The 24668-nt window shown below is 49.7% G+C and overlaps 1 protein-coding gene across 1 annotated transcript in view; it reads right to left on the reverse strand.

The window, feature by feature from the left end:
* The window catches only part of CORO1C (coronin 1C), a 41031-nt gene extending 16840 nt beyond the window's left edge, over positions 1 to 24191 (reverse strand). Inside the window, exons 1-2 of the mRNA XM_057412828.1 lie at positions 24116 to 24191; positions 7175 to 7374 (exon numbers count right to left, since the gene is read on the reverse strand). Coding sequence (XP_057268811.1) covers positions 7175 to 7369 — 195 coding nt within the window. The 5' untranslated portion in view covers positions 7370 to 7374; positions 24116 to 24191. The remainder of the gene's footprint in view (positions 1 to 7174; positions 7375 to 24115) is intronic.
* Between the last annotated feature and the right edge of the window lie 477 nt (positions 24192 to 24668).

The following is a 24668-nucleotide window of genomic DNA, read 5'->3' on the forward strand; positions in this document are numbered from 1 at the left end:
CCTGAAGACATAACAAAGAGCAAGAGCTCTCCTCAGCAACGCTTGTAAACGTGCTTCAGCTGCTCCACTTGGAACAAACCAAACCCAAAATCACTTCCATTAGAAAGCATGACCCTTGCACGGGGCCCATGGCTGGCAAAGCACAACAACCCACAGCATCAACCCCCGGGGCCTGGCCCCGCACACACCTTCCCCCCAGCCACCCAGCGGGTGAGAAAGGAGCAGGTTTTAACTCACAAGTGTTCAATCACCACCTCCCTAAGTGAGCTCTGCACATACCATCAATGCAGGCTTCCTGCTCCCCTCTCCGGAGCAGGGATCCCTATTCCTGGCACTGTGTGGGATGAAGCTGTTCACAGAGGAGCTTTAAAAACGGTATCTGGGGGGCTTTGCCAAAAGGGAAAGACCAGGAAGCCTTTAATTGGGTATTATAAAAACATGGCAGCCCATAAAGTTACCAAATGCCACGTTTTGAAACGCAATTCCATTCAAAAGAGACACCTTTGCCACAAAACCACCACCAGATTCGCATCGTGGCTGCCAAAGAGGCGTTGTTTTCACCCTACCTTAACAGTCCCAGGTTTGGGGCTTTATTTATTTATTTTTACAGTGTAATCTTTTAATGAGTTCAGGATTTACAATAAATCTCAAGTGCTGATACACAGCTTAAAATTAACTCGGTCCGACCCGAAGAAATTAAATCCTGCTCGTAATCCATTGCGACGGCGGTTGGGCAACACATCACACAAGAGCTCCTGAAACTCAGAGGTGGATGCTGTAAGAACTTAGCCAAAAAGGTGACTGTGAGGATTAGCAGGAGTATGTTGTGTCTAGAAGCACACAACACTGAGGTCCTTCAGCAGATAATAAGCCGAGTGAATCCATTTAGCACCTTCCTGCATCCCAGATCAGAAGAAAATTACAGATGAGAAGGAAATAATCTGTTATTAAATACAAAAGGGCACTGGAAAACTGCTCCTAAAAGAGGTGGTTTTAATCTATCTTAAGGAAGGCTTCTCTGCCACAAAAGGGCAACTGGTTGCAGGAAACAGCTCATGGATTATAGTAAAAATATCCCAGAGCACAGCTGCTTCCCCAACCCCTGGCTGTGCTCATGAAGATCTCCATTTAAAATAGGGAAGTGGCATCGAGTTGCACAAGCAAAAGCAATTCCCTCACCCCCCCCTTCCCCCGACAGTGCAGGAGTTTGAGGAAGGAAATCAGGGCACAACTGCATGTCTGAAATACAAAGTGGCCGCTGCCTTGTCTCTGTTGGAGAAAATACCCCTTTAACTTAGCTAAATTGTGTCTCTACAACAAACTCCTATTTCACCAAGTCCAGCTGAGTGGAGTTTAACGTGCTCTGGCCACTGAGCCTGCCTCCACCTCTGGCTGTAGCAGCTGCTCATGCAGGAGGCAGTTGGGATGTAATGATTCTCTCCTGACCATGGCAAAGAGACGTCAGTCACCAGCAAACCAATCAAAGCATCCAAAACTAATTGGGAAGATTAGGAAAAGTGCTGCTCCCAAAAGGTCTACTGTAATGTCATGCAACGAGAGACTCTGAGGCATTTCGAACTACACGCCTCTTCCAAATCAGACTGTGTCCTCCAAGAATTCCTCGGCAGTGCTCGTGTTCTGGTTTTAGCACCTTGACAGCTGCAGGGCTGTGACATTACAGGCTACAGATGGAAACAAAGGTCCTTGTTCTGGAGTGCTCAGACCTAACTGGATGCACAAAGCTGGGGGCGAAGCACAACGTGGTGCCAGGAATCCTACACAAAGCCAACCCTGCCCGAGCAGGGAGCTATAAAAACCATGGCACTGTGTGGCTCCAGCAGATCGAGCATCGCAAAGAACAGGGTGGAGGGCTCCAGGCATGGGGGCAGCCCTGTGGAGCAGGCAGAGATGGTGAAGTTCATCTTGCCCTGGTGGGAGAGGAGCTGCAGCAGCTGAATGGAGAATAGAGGAGGCAGGAGCTGTTTTCAACTGCAGGAGGCTTCATACTGGAGAAGGGTATGTTTGCTGCAGAATCCTTCACGGGGTTTGTCGTGGCAATCAGCTACTCACATGCTGGCTTTAAAACAGGAAAAAGAACACAACCACCCCTCCAAAGCCACCCAAGCTGCTAACTCCCATCACTCAGAGCTGGGGACGCAGCATGGCTCCAGCAGTTCAGCTCCCGCCTGTCCTAGTGTCTAGAGGGAAGCTCTAAACGTGCTTCAGAATTACATTTCAGCCTCAGGTACCTTCGAGCTGAGGAAGCCCTCTGGGCAGAAGATGCAGATTCAAACCAGAGACCTGTAGCCCAGAAATTACATTACAACTGATACAGAGTTCCTCTTTTGTTCCACCCCTAAAATACGACTCCAAAAGCAGTTAATTCCCATTAGTAAACCAGGAGCATCACCTTTCCAATTGAAGGACATCCAAGCAGGGACCTCAGGTTTAGGGCTCTGGGATAAAGTGGTAAAACCCAGCTGCAGCTCAGGGAGTGGTGGAAGACAAGGACCCGTCCAGAGAAAGCAGAGCTGCTGAGCAGCAGTGCCCAGAAAGGATCCACAGGGAAAACAAGCCTCATGTCACCTCAACACACCCATCCTCAAGATGGAACAGATGATCCAGGACTCCAGCATCAGCCATGGTGAAACAAACTGGGACCAGTACAAATGCATATATATGGAGAAGGAGGAGAGAGAAGAAAGCCTGGACAGATCCCAGGAAAGAAGCCACTTCTGTTGAACTCATTTTGTCTCTGGGCTTCCAAGAGTTCAGTTTTAACCTCTGCACACAGACAGGAAGGCAGATGTGGCTCATGCAGTCCTCTCCCCATGCAGCACTCTCTCAAACCTGCCTGCAGACAGTACTATCAAGCACAAGAACCATTTTCATTGTAGGACAAGGCCTTAAAACTGTACAAACCCTTGGCTGACCATAAACCAGGGGAGTTTGTGCTGCTTGCTTTCCTGGAGAAATGAGATTTATCAGCCACACTGCCTGCCCTCTTCCCAAGCACACCAGATCCACTGGAGGGGGAAAGAGAGGACGTGGAAGGGAATTGGGCACATTCACTCAGTGCTGAGTGGATGTAGGAAAAACCTGCAAGAAACTGATGGGCTCCATGGCAGCCGAAGCCAAGATGCCCGTAAGCCGTTTTACTTCATCTCCTTCCATCCACACTCCACCTGAAACTGCTGGAAGGACTCAATGAGCCCATCACAGCAGTTCCTCCTCAGTTTGTTTTATGCACCATCTGGAAAAGGATGGTATTTTCCCACTCCTTCCTGGCGGGATGAGAACGTGGAACAGCTGATGAACAAGTTACATATGCCATGGTTGAACATTAAAGCGTGTCCCTTGCAGAACAACATATTCCTTCGAGAAGGTCATTCCTGAGGTGTGCTCTCACCCACACACATGCTAATTGCCTCTCAGGGCACCCATCTGATCACAGCCTCGGCAGGAAGAAGGCAGGCACACAAATGGAAGAGCTAATAAAAGGTATATCCAAAGGGACTGAATGAGCTCCTCTGAAGGCTTTACATAACATCCCTGCAGCTGAAGGCATCTTTCTACAGGAACTGAAACAAAACCCTTCTGCAGTAGTTTTTCTTTGCAGATACAAACTGCAGAGGTTTTCCGAGGAGACAAAACCCTGCGTCCAGTTCTGCTGTAATACAGACCCAGAATCATGGGCTAAACCCAAGTATTTCAAGTCACTTTTCCCAGCACATCAAGAAAGGTCCACAAAGGACCCATTTGGGCTGCGGAACAGGGATCACACATCGAGTTGGGCGAGTATATGCCCCACAACACCTCTGCTTTGTGGCTGCCCCATCCCTGGCAGTGTTCAAGGCCAGGCTGGAAGGGGCTTGGAGCAACCTTAAAGCTCATCCAAGCTCCAGCCCCTTCCACTGGAGCAGCTTGCTCCAAACCCCTGTGTCCTTGAGCACTGCCAGGGATGGGGCAGCCACAGCTTCTCTGGGCACCCTGTGCCAGCGCCTCAGCACCCTCACAGGGAAGAGCTTCTGCCTAAGAGCTCATCTCAGCCTCCCCTCTGGCAGGTTAAAGCCATTCCCCTTGGCCTGTCTCTACAGGCCTTTATCCAAAGCCTCTCTCCATGTTTCTTGTAGCCCCTTTTACGCAGTGCAAAACCACTGTAAGGTCTCCCCTGAGCCTTTTATTCCCCAGGCTGAACAAGCCCAAACTATGTCTCCTCTCAGGCTACTCAGAGCAATTCCTATCAGACCATACACTGCTGTGTTCTGCCATCCATGGGCATCAGAACTACCATAAAGGTGAGTCCACACCAACAAGAGGTGTTTTGCTGACAGTATCCAACTTGTTGCATTCCCCTCGGCCTGTCCCTACCGGCCCTTGTCCAAAGCCCCTCCCCAGCTTCCCTGTACTCCAGAATAAGCAAAGGCTTCCCCGTTTGCCCCCGGCGTGCACAGCTCCCGCACACACATGAACCGATACACATCACAGCACGCTTCCCTCCGGCAGCGCCACCAACCTGCGGGCACCGCCATTCCCCGCCGCCCGACACCAGCAAGGTGGCACAAAGCCTTCCTTCCCACCGCCACCGAACCCGGCCCGGCCGCACCGGCCCCGGCGCTGCGCGGGGCCTCCCCTCACGGCGGCGGCGGCGGGGGGGGGCGCGGGCACGCAGGGGTTAACGGGCACGCACTTGCCGCGCCGCGCCTCCGCCCCCGCCAATCAGCGCGCCGGCGGACGGCGGCCCCGAGCGCTGCCATGACCATATAAGGTAAAAAAGCCGCGGCCGCCGCAGTGCCGCTGCGGAGGGAGAGCGCGCGCGCGCGCGAATGCGCGTGACGGGGTTGGAGGGGGGCGGGCAAAAAAGAGGCGGAGGCGGGAATGGAGGCGGCGGCCGGTTCACCACAGAGACCCGGAATCCACACAGACAGCCCCAAAATCAACCGGATAGACCCCAAAACAGCCAGACACCCCCAAAATCACCCCCTGAGCCCGCGACCCGCGGGCGCAGGGAGCGACCTGCCAGGCAGCAAAAAGCCACGGCCGCAAATAAAACCCCCCGAAAACCACCGCAGTGGTGGGGCTTGGAAAGGAAAAACCCGTTTGAAGTGGGTAAGAAGTCCCTCGGCTGTGATTGCAGGGCCCTCGGCCGTGATTGCAGGGCCCTCGGCCACATCTGAAGGGTCTCGGGGTGGCTGGATTTGAGTGGGCATAGCGCAGTTGGGTTCTAGAAAGGCTCACTGGCAGCCCAAAGGGCGGGCAATGCAGCAAGTGCAGTTTTATGGCCCTGCTTTAAAATCATCCCCCAAAACGGAGGTTTAAAACGGGCCCTTTTGCTCCCGGCTGAGTCCAACAGCAGGTGGGGATTCAATGAATACCTCTGCTGAACCGGGAGTCACTGTTAGGGTGTTGAAGGAACTAAAGGATTTCATCAGCTGAGGCTATAAATGTCAATGAGGAACACAGGAACTGGTGAGAGCAAAGCACAACGTGTCCGGATGGGGGTTAGGGAGGGAGCTCCTCCAGCTTGGCATGAAACCTGCTCCTATGCAAGCATTAAATAGGTGTACAGGGACGGGAACACTGAGGGCACAATGGCAAATACAGGGGGGGAATAACGAAATCAACATAAAACCACAGCAAACGCAGGTGGTATTTCGAAATGGGAGGAGAAAAAAAATGTCCAAATGAGCAGGAATTTCTGCTAGGGACTAATAAAACATCAGGAAGGGAAAAAAAAGAGGGGTGCACATCCTCGGCCACCACCATCTGATTGCACCGCGGTGAGTAAAGCATCAATGGAGATCTATCCCATCTTGGCCCAGAGCAGGACACATGGCCCAAAGGTGAGCCCAGAGCAGAAGACTTGCAAGGAAGGGGATGTTCATGAGCAAAACTGCGCTATTTAAGGAGGCTGAAGGGGTTTGGATGGGTTTGCTTAGCACAAGTGAGAACGCACTGCCTCTGTTCCTGCAGCGTGCTCACCATGTGGGATGCTACATTCAATTCTGGTCACTATTTCTATATATAAACAGGGCAGATCTGCAGATGGAGCTCTGAAAAAAGGACAGGGCTGATGACAGACTGAGGACAACTTAAGTGTATAGTTAAGTCACAAAGAAAATGAGACAGAAAAAGACTTTCATCACAAGAATTTCCTGGTTAAGCATCAGGAAGGGAGATGAGAACATCACTCGTAAGATGCTCTGTATGCAGTATCAGGGGCAACAGGAATTTATCTCAGACACTGCTCCTGCTCATTGTGTAACGCTTTTATACCACACAACTGTAAGAGGCTGCCTTGTGCCTATCTTTTCAGCCTCCCCAGTTCTCAACAGCTGATGGGACAGCAGCCTGGCTTCCCTGTGTGTTTTATAAAACACACCCCTGGGGCTCTACAAATAAATTCAAAGCAGAAGGGAAAGAAGCAGAGTGCACATACAGGCTCGCTGGAAGGTTATTTATTGGAGACTTAGCAGCATTCTGCACAGTAGAAAGCATAAGGGGTGTTTCCCTGCTCAAGATCAGATGAAGCTCCTCTCCTTGCCGTATCAGGTACTTGATCTAACTGAAGTATAATAAAGCCTGGACACAGCCTTGTGATCTGGGAGAACTGCAGTACAGCTCCCATGGTATTTGGCTGTTTTCTTACTGAGATTATTTTTATACCAAGATTATTCTTATACTGTATGGACAAAGAATAACTGAAGGGGCTGGCAGCAGTCTAGAGCAGCTCCGAGGCCAGGGCCATGAGGAAATGCCCATCTTGGATGGATGCAAAGGAACAAGCTGGTTCCAATACAGGGCTGCAGGGCGTATTTAGGCTCAGGTACATTCCTGAACTAAGTGACAGAGCTCAAAATGCTGAACAGTGGAAATACCTGGCCACAGCTATCGTAAATAAAGAGGCTTCCTTTAGGAGCGTGATTCTACACAGAAACTTCTGCCACGAAGAACTGGCTCAGATTAGTTAAGCAAACTGCTTATTTACTGTGTTTAATGTACAGGAAGCATCAGACTGATTACAGACATTAAACGGATCCTTACCCAGCACTATGGAGCGACATTTGTCACCGCCCAGCAGAGACTTCACAGCCTTGGTGTTATTCATAAACAGGCACCAAAACAACAACAAAGCTGAGCAAGTGCTAGCGAGAAACTTGCAAACAGCACTTACCTTGTGCAAAGGCAGCACGAGGAAGGCTCCGCCGCCGCTAGCATCTACTATTATTGCAACGAATCGGGGGTTTACTGCACAAAAGGAGCTATCCCAAGTGACACGGGACACGCGGATGTCGTCGTAACACTGGTCGTTTTTCACCGCCTGGCCGAACACGTGCCGGAATTTGCTCTGTCGTACCACTCGCCTCATCGTGTCTGCGGAGAAGAGGAACGGCAAAAGGAGATCAGTTACATGTGCGGGGGGGGGTCCTCCTGCTTGCCCAGAGGTGACAAGGGGACCCTCTGGTCTGCACCATCACCCCGCGTCAGCGACACAGAAACACTGCTTCATAGAATCATAGAATGGGTTGGGTTGGAAAGGAGCTTAAGGTCGTCCGGGTCCAACCTGATGCCATGGGCAGGGACAGCGCACACCAAACCATGTCGCCCAAGGCTCTGTCCAGCCTGGCCTTGAACACTGCCAGGGATGGAGCATTTACCATGTCTTTGGGCAACCTATTCCAGCATCTCACCACCCTCACAGTAAAGAGCTTCTTATATCCATCCCATTACCCCTTGTCCTATTACTACAATCCCTATTTCACTTGCTATCACAGCACCTTGCTTTAGATCTGCAAAGTTCTCAGCCAGTTTTGCCTTTTTTTTTTAGTTATTCTTAAATATTCAGGTGGTTTTGTACCAAAGCCCAACTGAACTGCACTTCCAAGTCGTTTTACAGAAAGAATTTGCTGGGGAAGCATCACTTTTCCCATTGTAAATGGGTTCCCTTATTGCAGCAAAGGAAGCTCCTAATCCTAAAAGGAGTTTTTACACAAGTCTCCACATATTTCCAGGGCTAAATCTGGTCTCGGATTGGAACTTGTTTACTTTCAAGTCAGACAGGGTCCAGAACATGTAAATAAAAATGCAAGCTCTCCAAATCCAGTGTTCCTGTGAAGTGGTTCCACATGCTCACCAGCTCCCAGTTCTTTCTTCTGACTCCAAAATTTCACTAAGAAAATCATAAAATTAGGTTTCCTAGGCAGAAAGGAGTAATGGAAAGAAGCTAATGACTCAAATTAACCTCGTGTGGCTGCAGCACTCCTGCTCCTGAGAAAAACCATCTTCATGAAGGATTAAGCTAGAATAGAGGGAAGGGGACCGGTGGAAAAATCATGGAATCAACCAGGTTGGAAAAGACCTTTAACATCATCAAGGCCACCATTAAACCATGTCATCAAGGGCCTTGTCTACATGGGTTTTTTGAGCACTTGCAGGGACGGTGACTCCAGCTCTGCCCTGGGCAGCCTGTTCCAATGCCTGAGCACCCTTTGGGGCAGGAATTGTTCCTCAGCTCTGTCTAAACCTCCCCTGGAGCAGTTTGAGGCTGTTTCCTTTTGTCTCATCCCTTGTTCCTTGGGAGAAGAGACCCAACCCCACCTCACTACAACCTTCTTGCAGGTAAAACTCCAGCACCTGAACTCTGGAAGAAGACACGGACACAACACCACATGGGAACACCAACCCTGGAAGAAAGTGAGTGTCCTGCCCTCCGTGTATGTGACCTACGGACCCCTCACATCTGGGGCAGGCTTTTCCCATCGTACAAGGTTTCCTCCCTCCATCAGCGCTCGCAGGAGAAAGCAGAGCCTCCATCCATATAGAGTCTTGCTTTTACATATGAGAAAAGTATTTCTGCCCTATTCTCTAGGGAAGGCAAAAGAGAACTTAAAACATAAAAATAAGCAGAGCCACCTCCTATCTCTCCTCCCAGCCGGTCCCCAAGCACACGCAGAGGCTGGGAAAAACTTGGATTCATGGAGCTTCTCGCTCCAGACCCACCAGCCTGAAGCTCTCAAGTGAGAGACTGGGAACACGACAGCTCCAGCACAGCTCCCTGTGCACACACAGCCCGTCTGCAGCACGAGTGATAAAAGGTTGGGGGGCTGTCGCTGACTGCAAAGGCTTTGCATGAAAAGCCTTGAGAAAGAGACTTCAGAATGATCCCTGTTCAACAAAATAAACTAACAGCAACAAGGAGCTGCGTAAGAGAGGAAAAACACTCATCAGAGCGGGGAAACAAGCAGTCACATAATATGTTTGAAGGGAGAAAAACGTTACAATTAACATAACAGACAGCTATCGAGCCAAACACTCCGGTGTCTGCATAGATAGGGAGAAATAATCCCAGTATTTGTTTCCCACCAGCTCACCCTGACCACAGCCAGCTGAAGCATTTGGGAATGGGCACTGGCCACCTCCACAGAGGCTCCATCTCCACTGTGAGGACCTCCTGCCCAGATGCCAGAGCCATCACAGCCACCAGTGCACAGAGGGTCACAGCCCAGGCAGTGAGTGACCTGCTGGGGGAAACACCAGCTTCTTAAATACATACAACCACTATGGGGTCGGTTTTGAGATGGGGACAGCTGTCCCCAGGCATGGGGTGAAAGCCACACCACTAGTGATGGCCTTCAGCCACCCATGACCTGGTGATACAGTGTGAAGGGCTCTGCCTTTATTTCCAGCCACTGGGAATAGATGGGGCCTCCCTGCAGTGTTTCTCGTGGTACCATTTCTACGCTGGTGTCCTCTTAAATCTCCCAATTCACTCATTTCAAAGCTACAGAAGTGCCATGAACACCCCTGTATTACAAACTCACACAGTTTTAAGAAAAAAAAACCCACAAGCATCATCTTTAAATGCAAAATTTTGTGAATGATCGGGGGGTTCAAGACATCCACATTCAAAAGAAGCTATGTATAAATTATTAATGACTGCTATCACATTATAGATGATCTGAGGCTTCCTCTGCACTTACAGAATTGCATAACGTGCTTTCTGCCAACTATTTCACAAATAAAAGGCCTGCTCCATGCAGGGCACACCCAGTGACACCAAAGTGCAATGGGAAGTCATAAACCGGGAGCTGCTCCCCAGCCCCAGCTCCAGGCAGGAACATGGAATCCAGACACCAATCTCTTTCTATGCTGGTAATGCACAGCTCCCCAGGAGTGTTCCTGTTCAGCCCTCCAGCTGGATGGAGCGTTGGGACAGGCAGTACCAGTGGGATGGTGAACTACCAGGAGCAAACCATTCCGCACATGGGACATAGTCAAGCACCTGGCAGTGAAGCACACACGTTTTGGGGGTTATAAATACAAGTGCTGATGAGTGACGTGGGGTTTTGTTTTGTTTCCAGGCAAAGGAAGAGATCAGGATAGCCAAAATGGATGGGAGAAGCCGCCGAAGCAGATGGTGCATCGTGCCTGGAGGTGGAGCGCTGCCAGAACAGGGGCTGGTGGGCTCCTCGGGGATGCACGCGTGGCCATCCCAGCGGGGAGGGATGCAGGGATGGAAGATGAGGTAGGGACGTATTCCCGGAGGGAAAGGAACGCATGATCCCAAGCCAAGCCCTGCTGATTCCTCACTGAGTCACTCACAAAGAAAAGGTGAAATTCAACTCAAAACCCCCTGCGAGACGAGAAACGCGCTTTACTATCAAGCTGCCCGGGGCCCAGTTAAGAGACACCATAAAAACATGCAGTTCCACACCCAGTTATTAATGGATTGTGCAGACTCATTCAGAGACCTGACAGGCATTTTCGTCCCGAGAGGGCTCCTCCCTGCTCTGAGCTGTTTGGGTGCTGTGTGCAGGAAGGGTGCTGCTGCGGAGCCTCTGCATCCACCGCTTCGAGCGAGAGCAGCATCACCCCTTCCACTCACAGTGACACCAGGGCGCTCTGAGCACACAGGGATGTTCTCACAGAGCCTCAACGTGCCGCAGCACTGCAGGAAGCTTGCGGCCAGCTCAGCCCTTTCCTCCTCTAGAACACACCTTGCAGCAAAACCCTGCTCGCTCGGGGTGTGCAGCTCAAACAGGGGAAGAGAAAAAGCCCTGCTTTGTGCACAGTTGGTTTTCATGGCAATGCTCCCGTCCCACTGTGCATCAAGATTAGAATCTGATGGTTTAGGAAGGTAAAGTGAAGGCTTAAACTTGCCATGCTGAGCTAAAACACAGTAAATTGCCCAGTGTCAATGCACCGTGCACCCAGGGGTTTTGCGATTTGGCTGCTTTAATGCAGGGAATGTGGATATGGTAGTTAAGAAGGATTATTTGGATAGTTTGGATAATGATATCTTTCCTTCATTTGATCAATACCAGAACATCACCCCAAAAAAATATGCTTATCTCAAATATCAGATACCAAGAGATCTGCCACCCCTTCCACTAATAGGAGAGAAACACTCTTTATCCTATGGTGAAATTCTACTCCTTTATTCCCCTCAGTTTTACCATTTGATGGAAATGGATTTTTTTGTTTGTTTTCTATAAATGACTTTAAAAAATGCAAAGAGTCAGATGTACCCAAAAATACCCTTACTTGTTCCGAACGGATTTGTTCAAGCACACCTTCTCTGCCCTCTTCCCACCTACGGCTCATCATCCTCAGCAGGAACTCTCTGATGAACACATGGTGAGCAGCCTCCAAGTCCTCATTTCCATAGCAAAGGGAGTGATTCTTGGCGTTGGATCACAGCCATTTTGATCTGGCCGCTCTCCAGAGGGAAGGAAGGGGGGAGATGTGCAGGCTGCAGTTAGAAAAGAGCAGGGGCTGCAGATCTCCAAGCACAGACAGTGAGCAGGTGAAAAACAAAGCTGGGTTAGCTCAGTGCCCAGCACCAAAAGTCATCTTCTCCCTACCCCAGCCTCTTGTGAATACATGAAGAGCATTTAATATCTCATTTGTTTCTCAATACCGCAGAGCATCCCCTCCTCCATCATCTGCAAGCAAACCACAGCTCAGTTTGGTTGCCACAGGTTCCCATAGCAGGGCCCTGTGCAGGCTCAACGTGGGCAGGAGCTCCCGGGTTGGCCCCTGGTAGGATGATCAGATGAGACCCCAACATCTGAGATGATTCACCATAAGGAAAGACTGATTCAGCCTCTATGACACACACAGAGTATAACCTGGCTGGCTGAGCGACCCTTGGGAAGTGACTGTGGAAACACCCGAGTGGGCAAGAAAGTGCATCCCTGGCTAATGGGGCTGTGCCAGGCATTCACTCTTAGGAAATGGACTTGGAGCTGGAGCTTTAACAAGGAAGTTAATTAGATCATTGTCTGTGCTGCTGAATCTTTGCTAAGGAGCTGGAACAGTCTCCATACACTTGCTAGACAGGAAATATTTTCTCTTTTTTGGGTAAAGTACAAATTTGGAGGATTTAAACCCTCCCAACTGGGAGCTGAAAGGAGTTTCGATACTGCCAGAGTTACAGCCCTCAGCAAAATCCAAACAGAAGCGCTAGACACCCTGCAAAGACCACTACAATAGAAGTGCTGACAGATCTACGACCACACTGATCTCCTGGATCCCACTCCGGGACACACGGCATCTTACACATCGTGCTGGGGACGCAGCAAAGAGCCCTCAGAACTCTTCTTTCCCTCCCCGCCCCAAATGTCAAGTGCCTTCCAGCTGAATCTTACCAACCTTTTCACTTGGTCTCCCACTGCACAGCTCAGCCACTGGCCTTTGTGTCCGTGTTTAAAAGGACCTTAGAAAGGCAGGATGCCATCAGCCACGCTTGCACAGTGATACTTTTCATTCCGTTCCTTTCTGATCTCCCATCATGATGTGTCACAAGAGTTACCATGAGTTTGCCCATTTTCCTGTTTATAAAGGATTTATCTGTCTCAAGAAGCCAACAGATGTATTTCTGTGGCTTCGGAGGGTTTTCAGCCTGCTTATGCAAGAGGAAATGCATCCTGCTAGGGAACACTTACAGGAAAACCCCCCACTAATGGCAAAATCCTGCTCAGCCCATGTGATTGTGATCGCTTCTGGAAAGGGAGGCATGGGGAATAAAAGGCTGGTTTAAGTCACAGGCAGCCGGAGGCTACTGCTGAGGGGAGGGTGAAGAGATAGAGATCCACTGGATAGGGAGAACATCCCATATAAGCAGTGGGTACTTGGGACTGGAAAGGCTCTTTTTCCAAATGGAACATGTCAAGATAAGCTGTTGATGGTGAACCCCCAAACTCAGAGCCTTATCAAAGAGGCTGCGTCCACTTCAGTGGCAGCTTTGCAATAAAGGTAGTCTCAGATAACTGAACAAATGAGAAGCAGATAAGGAGGAAAAGAAAATAAACCAAGGTACAAAACAGGCAGTGCCACCAGCACCAGGTAGCAATGATGATTAATACCAGGGGGGCAACTGCCTCATTTGCTATGGGTTGGACAGGGTGCTGGGGACACAGCAACGTGGACAGCCCGAGGTCTTTCTGAACACCTGGGCTGAGATGCTTGAGCCTCATCTGTAAGAGCAGTGAGTGCTCCGAGATGAAACCTTGAAGAATGTTCTAATCCTGAGCCAATAATGAGGCCAGGAATGTTTCAACCTGAGGCCTAAAGGCCCCCATCATGGCAAAATCACCCTCCCTCCCAGCAGGGCTGAGCCACATCTGCAGAGCAGTAGGCCATCATGGAGATAAGCACCACAAAGAATCTAGTAATTCACTCTTCAGAGCACTTTGAACATCATCTGGCAGATAAGGTGCAGCCACATATGGAACAGGGGATATAAGCATTCAGGTTTTAAACCATAAAGAGACCACCACCCCATTGCACTTCCTGCTCCATCCCACCACTGCAAGCATCACTGCCTGCCCAGCAGAGCAAGGCCTGAGCTGACAGCCCTACCCCACCGCATGTGGAAAAGGGAACAAGTATCACCCAGGTTATTTCCTAATCGCTCACTTGTGGCATTTCTTAACTTCACAGCACTTGGTTGTGCAACCTCTGTGGGTTCTGTAACCCCTGTGTGTGCACGGCATGTTGTACACCAGCACACACACACACACGTGTGCCTGCGGACACGGGCTGCCTCCTGCTTAGTCCAGCTGCACGCATACTGCACATGAACACTTTACAGCCTCACCATGCTGCAGTGTGTTAGGAACACCTCACAAGACTCACTCATCCAGAAGAGAAGCCTGCCAGATCATTTCAAGGACAACATTTCTGAGCACACCTCTGGCAGAGGAAGGGAAGTGAGACACATCCGTGGGGGGAGCAAGAGGCAAGTGTTTGCTGCCAGCTCCATCACTGGAGACACACAGATAGCGAGGACAGTGGAGACCATCCTTCATTGAATCCAATGAGCATGGACTGCAAGGAGCACACTGATCACCACAGGAGCACACACCCTATGGCGAGTTCAGAGCCATGGCTGGCATCAAACCACAAGAGCAGTCAATTGCCACCACTGTTAGAGTGGAGAGGCATCGTACCACCAGCAAGGCTTCATCTCCCTCTCCAAGCATCGAGGGAACCAGTGAACTCAGTCTCATGATATTAAGTCTTGCAGTATTTGGGCAAGGATGGAACGGGGAGGAAAATAAATCACATGGCCACAAGAATTTCTGCTTGTCCCTAGAACTTCACATGAAACCTCTGGCAGCTAAAAGGAACAGCCACAAGGACCTTGATGCAGTCCTCTGCTTTCAAACCTAATGCTATCCCCTCTCTGGTATACCCTTTCAAAGCAATTCATATTAAGTCTATTGCCGACAGCACTTTTGTTATCAGATGTTCAGAGTTATTTAAACCAAAGGTGAACACTACTTACAGATGGTCACAATTCCCAAGCACATCAGACTGTGCACAGATGATTTTCAGTCTTTGGTTACTTTAGGCTAGGTTGAGCAAGAGCCTGCCATCTGATTTCACTTCATTTGAAAGACAAAAAGCTGGAATATGAACGTAATACAGAAATTTCCAGCTGTTCTACCACTGGCGAGATTCTATTCTGGGATGGGAACCTAAACCACAAACTACCAGGGAATTTGATTATATCTCAACTGGGAAGCCCACCACATTCAAAAATGTAATGCAACCCAAACTTAAACTAAGCTGAAACTGCTGTTCTGGACAAAGTGCAAGGTGTTGGTTCTAACCTGTGAAATACTTGATACGATTGGGTTTTCAGAGCTCTACCCTGAAACAATCTCAATAAGACTGTTATAACAAAACACTCTAAGTCAGAAGTGCCTATAATAGTTAAATCTTGCAGGCATCAAGAGGCACGTGCTATTTCCTAAGTGTTTACCCTGTGCGTGTCTCTCATGCTGTGGCTGACACTCCTTCCACGTGCACACAGGGACTCAATGGGTATTTTAACTTAAAGGTTTTCAGGCATGCAATTCACCTTCTTGGGGATCTTACTATTCATACCCTCCTGGAGCTTGTATCTTTACAGTCTAATGTTACATCGTTTACCATCATTTACAGTGGCAAAAGGACACTGCAGTCGAAAGTCATTACCCTGAACAGAGAGTACTGCCTGGCTTCATTTAATTTGTGTCAGCCACCGTAAAGAGAGAGAAATGAATGCACACAAGAATCATCACACCAAAGAATTCATCACAGTGATGGGTGATGTATTGGGGGATATCTGGATGATGGCTCCAAGAGCCTTCATTCTCCACTTTCTCCACTGGAATAAACACCAGAGATGCTTCTTCACACACTGAATCCTCATCCACTGCCAAGACACAGAACAACATGCTTCCAGAGCCGAACAGCCCTATGAACTTCAGCCAGAGACATTACACCAGCAGGGTGGAAGATGCTACTTACACCCCTGGGGACTGACTGCATCACCCCCCAGTAAGAGCAGCACATGCCACAGAGACAAAAGCAACAGGGCTTCAGACCACACTCTGACCCTGTGAAAGACATGAGAGGGAGAGCACAACCCCCTTAGCAGAGCTGCAAGTCAGCAGGGCTGTTACCACAGCCAAGCACCAGGATTCCAGGGAGAAGTATGCAGATAAAATGCTTTCTCCACAGAGCTGACCTAGTTCTCTTATCAGTGCAACAGAGCTAACAAGGAAGCATCAATCTGTTCAGAGCTGCTACCCCAATTTGCTGCATTCTTCTGCTCTCTTGAAGGTTATATGCAAGCTTCTTCCAGACCATATTCCTGAGGCATCACAAGGTTTTCTTCTAACCTGGCTTTGGGTGAGAGCTGAGTCCCAGCTAAGGATGATGGCTACAAATGGAGAAAGAGCTCTTCCCCACCAGAGCTTCGTAAATTCCTCACCAAATCACCACCAGGTCCCATCTTTCCCAACTAACAAGCTAAGGCACAAACACCTTCTTCCTAACATGACAGTGCCAACAGCAGAAACCAACTGTATTATCTCCTGAAACATGAATCAATCAAACATGTCCAAAGGAAATAAACAGCAAACACCAAGTCCTTCTATATGTGTGACAGAGGTGCTCACCGGTAGCCACTAAACCTGAAACTCAATGCCATATAGAGGATGTAGTCATAGAATCATAGAATAGTTAGGGTTGGAAAGGACCTTAAGATCATCAAGTTCCAACCCCCCTGCTGCCCTCTTTGATGATGAACTTAGGCTAGATGTCAAGCAGACAGCAGAGCTCAGGAGCTGGGAGCCTGAAGCATGGGAATACCAACAACTCATACAGTATTTCACATTCTGCTCAAGTCCAGAAGGGGTGCAGGAGTGAAGGTAACCTGATTACGTGGTATTTTCTAAGGTGAGCACATTTCCTCTTAAAACTCCAGTGGTTTCAAGCTATTACTGGAAATATTTCACAGATTCTCCTTGCTTACAGCTCATGGGATCCTTCCTTACAAAAAGAAATGACAGGAAGATTTACTGAAAGGAGGAATCTTCAAAGGACTTAAACTGGTTTTTATTCCTCCCTTACAACATGGAACAACAGGAACAAACTACAAACATTAAAGGTGTTTTAAGGAGATAAATAGTCTCGGGTCCCAGTTCTTCAGGAGTACCAAGAGCCACCATGAGGAGACCAAGGCCTGCAGAAAGCCCTCTGATCTCAACACAAAGTGAGCTGGGACACAAAATCCTCCCAACTTAGAAATAAAGCAGAAACAACACATCAGCACAACCGAGGCTCACAAACAGGGCAGCCAAGTGTGAGTCAGACTGACCAAGCGAGGATGCAGCATTCTCCAGATGGCCCTGCCTGACCACAAATGCTCCACTGGCCTGCTGGATGGAACACAGCACCCAGACCTGCTGGGAGCCCATTGAGAGGACAGTGCTGCCTTGGGGGATGCCATCAGAGTGGAGGAGGATGGGCAAGTGTAATGGCAGCATCTCTTGCACCACACCTCTGTTGTGGTGTCTCATGTTTGATTCCAGCCCTGTGATGGACCAGAGACCTGGACAACATCATGGAGGTAGAGCTCAGAGCAGCATGGTCCATCACACTGCAATTCTGAATGGAGATGCTCTACTCCAGAAAGTAGGAATGGGCTTGGTCAGCACACCCTGAGAAACACCTTCATCCGAATCGGAGCCCAGGTTAGACCTTCACGTCTCAAGCTACTCAATAACACGCACTCAAAAGGTGAGACACTCACATTGAACTGCTTTTGATGTCTCAAACCCAATACTGATTAATTCTCAGAGAGAAGACAATACCCTCAATGCAGAAGGTTCAGAGTGGACAACACACACATCTGAGATTTTCATGCTGCACAAATAAGCTGCAAAACACATCTCGGTTCTCCCAGTTGGAAGTGGTGCGTGTTTCTCCAGATTTCCATTTGCTGTCCTGCCAGCTCTTCTGGCCAAGTAGCCTATAATTCAAAGAGCACCATTGTCATTCTGTCCTGTTTCTGTAACATGCAATTTGAAATCGGGGCTGGGGGAGGGAGGAAGAGACTGGAGGAGGCTAAAACTCAAACCCAGATAGCTCGATCTGCTAACTTGATTTTAAAAGCTATCTTGTGGTACCAATTACAGCCCCTCAAACATCTGTTTGAGCAAAGGGTTCCCAGTTCAAACACATTTCTTCTGTCCTACAGATGTTCTTTGTCGCTGATCCGTTTCAGGCTGCTGTCCCACACTGCAGCAGAGGCCATCACATGCTGTGATAAGAGGGCAGCAACCCAAGTGAGCTGGTGTTACACCATGAAAGCAACACGGAGCACCTTTATCACCTCTCTAAACAGGCAAGAACAGACACATTGACTTAGGAAACGTGTCTTGAGTTCAGTAGCAGCTCTAATAAACACCCCTGCTACACTGCAGAGGAAGATTTCAGGTGCAAGAAGGAAAAATATCTTCCTACACCCACAGGCTCCATGTGCCAAGGACAAGGGATGTACCCATTGTCCCCAGCACTCCCACAGCAGCTCTCTGCCTACCTGACAGGGAGAATCACCCCTGATAGCACTGCATGAAGGCTGATTCCCTGGGGAAGGCACCTGCAGTTGGCTGCTCTTCAGCTGGGGAACTTGTTTCCACCAAGGGGCATGAAGAATTACAGCCTGTGCTTGGTGACCTTTAAGCTTTACTTACCTGTTGGCTCGACAATCATGTTACTGCACGTGCAACCCACACTTCCAGCCCTTTGAGAGTCCCTGTGGCATTTACAGCAGTTCTGGAGGAGAGCAGCCAAAACAACAGGCAGTATTACACCGAGATAAGCCCCAGCTGGTTTTTATGTGATCTTTCATAGTGCTTAAGAATTCCCTTAGCAGACCAGAAGATCAATGTGGCAACCACCACATATAAAGAACAAAAAGATAACCTTTACCCCCGAAGAAACCCCAGGGAGCAAAGTGAAGAGGATAGATAACCCAGTGCATCCAAAGCATGGCAGAACGGGAGGCCAAGCCAGGGTAGCCCACATCTAAACACCACCACCATGAAAAGCTTTAAATTGCTCCAGAAAGCAGGAAAAAAGGTGCTGGAAGGCACGATGACAATCAGTTTGAAGTGTTTTGTGCTACACCTGACACTGCGCTAAAGCACAGGCACACACACTGCTGAAGTATGTCTGGCTACCCATGTTTGCCTAAGCAGGCTGTCGATTTTCTTCCTGCCTTATAAACTGATCTTTGCAGGGCCAAAAATGGAAATAAACCTTAAAATCACTTTAATCTACCTCCTGTTCTGAACGAGACAGTTTTGTGCCTATTTACTCCAACCTCCAAGATACAGTGTAATTAACATAAGTACTAAGATAAGAGCAGTTGAAAAACTACGTGTAAGAAGGGCCATTTATCCACACACACACATCCCACCACGTATGCTGGTACAAACAGATGAACCACCTGTAAAACAACAAGTACACCTAGTATGATATACTACAAGTATTCCCAGCCTGTTACCTGCAAGACCCTGAGGAATACACTGAACCTCACATTTCCAACATGGAAACAAGGGTAGTGATCCACATCACACAGGAAACTGCAAGAAACAACTCTGCCACTGACTGGCCACTGTATGATGAAAAACAGCAAGTAAATGCCAAGCTTTTACCCCAAGTCATTCGGGTGTTCAAGATTCCAGCATGAGCTAACAAACCATAAGGTTTTTATGGATTTAAAGCAAAAAGGGATTAAGAAAAGGCAACTTGAAGAGGTAACACCAGCACCAAGCCCAGTCCCTCGCTGTTGAGCCTCTGCTGATGACTATCTTCCTTATCAAGTGATCATCTGCCCAGCACTGCCAGTCTGCCCGGCTCCCAAGGGATGCAGTGCTTACTCCAGCTTGAATTTGCTGCCGCCTGCTAATCCCTGGTGGTGCTAATTACACCCATTATCAGCTTGTCCGACTGTGCCTGACACATGTCCAGTACCCAAACCTGCAGCACCATAGGATGTCAAGCCCCCGTCAGATCTGCATGGGAACAGGACGCTTCAAAGCGTGATGCTTTAATACAGCAGGTTTATACATTTATGTGAGATAAACAATGGATTTGCAAGGACTCCAGGACACAGTCTCTATGGCAACTATATGCAGAACTAAGGGGATGGAGGAGGAAGGGAGGGGAAGCTCCTACATTTCTAAATACCCCAACCGGAGAGATGTGAAGTCCATTTTCCAGGGACTGCCTACAGCAGGAACTGCAGGTGAAATGTTCTGCCTAGGTTCACACATGGATGCAAACAAGGTGTAGTTTTAAGCACACCATCCCCATCCAGTTGTATGAAATCCTGCTCCAGGTATATTTGATAAGGCTGCAGAAATGGTTGCCTTACTATTGAGCTAAGAAGAACTGTACATAGATTACATGTATGCTTGCACATACAGAGATTACACACAAAGATGTTCTGGCCAGTCAAGATTTGGATGGAGAGCCCCGGGGACACCACAACCCCTCCTGAAGGGCACACTTGGCCTTAGGCTTAGCTCAGCCATGCTCCAGCCCAGAGCTGCCAGCTCATCTCAGCACACTGACCACATCAGCCTGAACCTTAATGGCTTTAAATCAGGCCCCACCACTGCTTTAATTTCATTTCCAGCCATTTTTCAAATTCAATTATTAAAAGAGAAAACAAGAAAAATCTAGTTAAGGATGGCTTGAGAGGCCCAGCTCAATGTCAGAGTCACTATAGCTGATCCAGCCTCAACCAGCTTCTCCCGCTGAGAGCCAGACCTCAAGAGTCATTATATGCTCGTAGCAAAAAGCATATGATACAAAAATCTGTTGTTTTCATCCACAAAATTTGGATCAAGACAAACCAAATAATGCTGATGCAGCACAGTGGTAATGCTGGAGAAATACTATTGACCTTTGTACAGTGCAGGTGGTTCTACCTTGGTATCTGACTCATTAACAAAGACAGATGAAGAGGAGACATGGCCAAAGAGCCTGTGTTCTACTCTAACCCAAGGAATCCTATTGATGGGCACCATGAGGACATCAGCAGGCTGGCAGCCTTTGAAAAAACAATGTTTTGTCCCCCATAGGAGGCAGCAGCAGATACCAGTGTCATCATTTCTGACAAGTTCGTGACCTAGAGAGCAGGATTTTAAGGCTTTTATGGTATTCCACCACAAAAGCCTCTTCCATTCCAGAGGCACTGTGACTTGTTACCAAGATATCTGCTGTAAAGAGATGACCTCTGTCTTACTATCATGAAGAATCACATGGGAGAGGTGTGAAGTAAAATCAGTTGTGCAACAGTCACCTACTTTATAGCTCCATCATTACGTCCACATCCAGCCATTAATTCTGATCAGACTTGTGTTCACTAAACAAACCCATACAAGCACATACACAACTAATGGTTGTAATGCAACTAATGGTGTAGTCCATTAGGAACCTCTCCAGACAGTTTGCTCCTCTGAGGAGCATCAGTGCCAGACTCTGCATTGGAGAGGCCTACAGTGCAAATCCAGACCTGCTGGTGGGCTCCCTAAGACCTGTCACTACTACATGGAGAAGCTGAGTAATTCTGGTGTCACCCTGGTATTTTACATGCCTGACGCTATAATCTAAAATATCATCATCTAAAAGTCATGTGCTGAGCAATTATAACCTCAAAATGAAACAAATAATCCATTTTTAGTGGAGTTATTCACTTGAGGAAGAACAGAACAGAGCAATCTTATTAGCAAACGGAATGAAAGGGCCCAGTAACCGATCCCCAACTATAGCAATATGCTCAACACATCCGGAATAACCGAGTTTCCAGTCAGATTAATTGCAGAGTGAACCACCAGAACATAAGCAGACCAAAAAATATTAGGTACAGGAGACAGCAGGGAAAGAGCTAGAAGCGCAGACAGGCATTTCATTCTTGTTCATATGCCCTGTCAATGCTGAAACTGGGGCGCTTCAAATCCTCAGTGAGTTTGTGTCCCAACACATCCTTAGGGAAAGACTGAGATGATCACAAAAGCCTCACGTCAGACAAAAAACCAATCAAAACAAACAAACCCATCCTTTAAAAGTCAAGTGAAAATGTGCCTGTGTTTGCCTGAAAGGACATTCCTGGCCCTGGGAGTGGTGCACTGATGACCTCACCCAGCTGCAGACTCAGGCCAGGAAGTGTTTTGCTCATGTCTTCAAAATAGGAAGTTGGCATCCGAGCCATAGTCCTCAGCATCAGTAACCAAATTCAGACTAATAACACCAATTCTCTTATAATCAAAACGCAACGTGGGGCTTTAACGAGCCATTTTATGAAGCCACCATTAAAGCCCAATGTTGAACATGATGCAGGGAGTGGTTACTGAGGGCAGAGCTCTCAGCAGCCTTCGCTGCATCGCTCCGGAAAGCTGCTATTTTACCCTTCTGTGCATTCCTCCTCATTGCCATTACACTGAATCTCTGCCTTGCGCTTGGAGTGCATCCCAGAAGTGACAGATGCAATAAGCACGAAGATTTCACTTGAAAAAAGCCAATGATGTTTGAAAAGGCAGCTCACTAGAAGGCAGAGTCATGCCAACAGAGAGACACAAACGCTGATTAAAGCAATCTGTATGCAAGTGACCATTGAAAAATTACTGTTATGAAGTGCTCTATTAAAACAAACACGAAGTAAATGCTCCCTGACAGGCACCCCGGTGTGTCGGGTCTTCCTCCGGCTACTGAAAATACTCCAAACATATACACAAACCAAACACACATCGACTTTATCACAACAGTATTTGATCTTCTACCTTTGTGTACACCGTTTTAGCAAACGGGAGTATTAGGTGCAATAACACGTCTCGGGGAGTTCACAGCCATCTGGTTTCTCCCCCTCCTTGAGCAGAAAGGAGGATTCAATGCTTGGTATTCAAATGAGAATCAAATCTATCCTCTCCTGCCTCGCACACGAGGTACCCGCTGCTTTCTGTAACCATCACACATAGGAACACGCTTCTCACCGTGCCAGTTCACACCATTTTCCCACACTCACAGCAGGCACTGAGCTTCCCTCCTGCACATGCTTACAGAGGCGAGAGTCAGGGAATCAGGATACAGCCTGGCCTAAAATTAGACCCGAATCTGTACCAGCAAACTGAAAAACCAGCCACAACCTGGAATGTTCAACACATCCCGCTTCCATTTTGCCAGCATCCTTTGGTCTTGCCTGGACCACTCCACACCTGCATAAACAGATATGCTCAAACACACACGTACGTGGCTCGAACTACAGCTAGCAAAACCCCCACAGCACTAACGCTATCACTTGGACAATAAAACTGCACCCATCAGTTTTACTTTTGTCTCAGCCACTTTCTAGCCCTTTGGGGGCTTTTTTAGACCCGTCTCCTGTGCAGTCACTGCATCACATTGTACTACAGCTGAACGCTGCACATCAGATGCTTCTCCACGTACCGTGAGCGAGGAAGCGGCTCCTTTCACAGAGCTCAGACAAGCACAGACCTTTACATTCCGGCCTTTGACACATCGCTATTCAAACAACGTGGCTTTCTGCGGAGAAAAACAAAGCCTGGGAACACGTCAGAGAGCCCAGGACTCCGCACACATCCCCCGAGCAGACTCGGAGGAGCCACCGGTAACGGTGTGACACGCACCCGGTCAATGGGAGCCTAAAGACAAACCCCAAAGCTAAACCCTCCGGTCATCTTTTGTCCTCTGCAGCGCTACCCACGGTGCCAGCGGGCTCGCGGCGCTCCGGGGCCGCACGCACACGCCGGTGCCATCGAGCCGGGGCTGCGGCGCCACGGAAGGAACAAGAGAGGGGAAAAAGCCCAGCGAGACCCAAGCGGAACAAAGGCGGGCGCGGGGCTGCGGCGGGCATCAGGTGCCGGCGCGCAGGGGCGGCCCCGCCGCCGGGGAGCCGCGCCCCGGCCATGCCCCGCCGCCGACCCGCGCCCCCCGCCCGGATGCCGGCCCCGGGGCTCTCCGCTACCGCGCACGGAGGAGAGCGGGGGGGAAGGAGCCCCGGGCGGAGCGCGGAGCCCAACCGCGGCGAGGAGCGCGCTCCCTCCCGCAGGCCCGGGCGCTGACAGCGGCCGCCGCCTCAGAAAGGGCTCGGCGGGTGCAGCCGCGCAGGAAGCGCCCGCACTAACGCCCGCCCCAGCTCGGCTCGGTTCGGTTCAGTTCGGCCCGGCCCGGAGCCCTCCCACGGGCACCGCCGCCTCCCCGCTGCCCTCCCACCACCGCCGCCCGGGGCCCCCGCCGCGCCGCGCACCGCGATCCCGAGCCGCGTCCCCGTGTCCGCTCCTCAGCCCGGCGGAGCCGCCTCCGCCGCCTGCCGCCGCCGCCCGTCTCCCACCGTGGGGCTCGCAGCCGGTCTCCGTCCCCTCTCCGCGCCCGGTTCCCGTTATCCGGTTCCCATTATCCGGTTCCCGTTATCCGGTTCCCGTTATCCGGTTCCCCTGGCTCAGAGCCTCTTCCCTCCCAGCAGGGATGGTGCAGTCCCGCTGTGCGCACCCGGGTGATGGGGGCACTATGGCCGCGGAGGTGACACCTGCGAGCGGTGATGGAGGCGCAGCCCCACCGTGAGCTGAGCGCCACAGAGCGCACGGGTCTGGCCCAGAAACCCTCGTCCTGGGCCGGTCGGTGCGGCTTGGCAGCGAGAGGGTGACAGGAGGGGAGAGGGCGAGCCCCTGCTAAACCCACGCCGCAATGGATGTCGTGGTTTAAGGTTTAACCCCCAGGACAGGAGCTTGAAACCAAAGATTCTCCCCCCATTGCAGCAGTCGCTGTTGGGGGATGCCGGGTAATGTGGTTGTAAGGAGGGG

The sequence above is a fragment of the Pezoporus wallicus genome, unplaced genomic scaffold, assembly GCF_028554395.1.
Source record: "Pezoporus wallicus isolate ANWC-B61680 ecotype Strahan unplaced genomic scaffold, APGP_CSIRO_Pwel_v1 contig_13850, whole genome shotgun sequence".
Classification (NCBI taxonomy): domain Eukaryota; kingdom Metazoa; phylum Chordata; class Aves; order Psittaciformes; family Psittacidae; genus Pezoporus; species Pezoporus wallicus.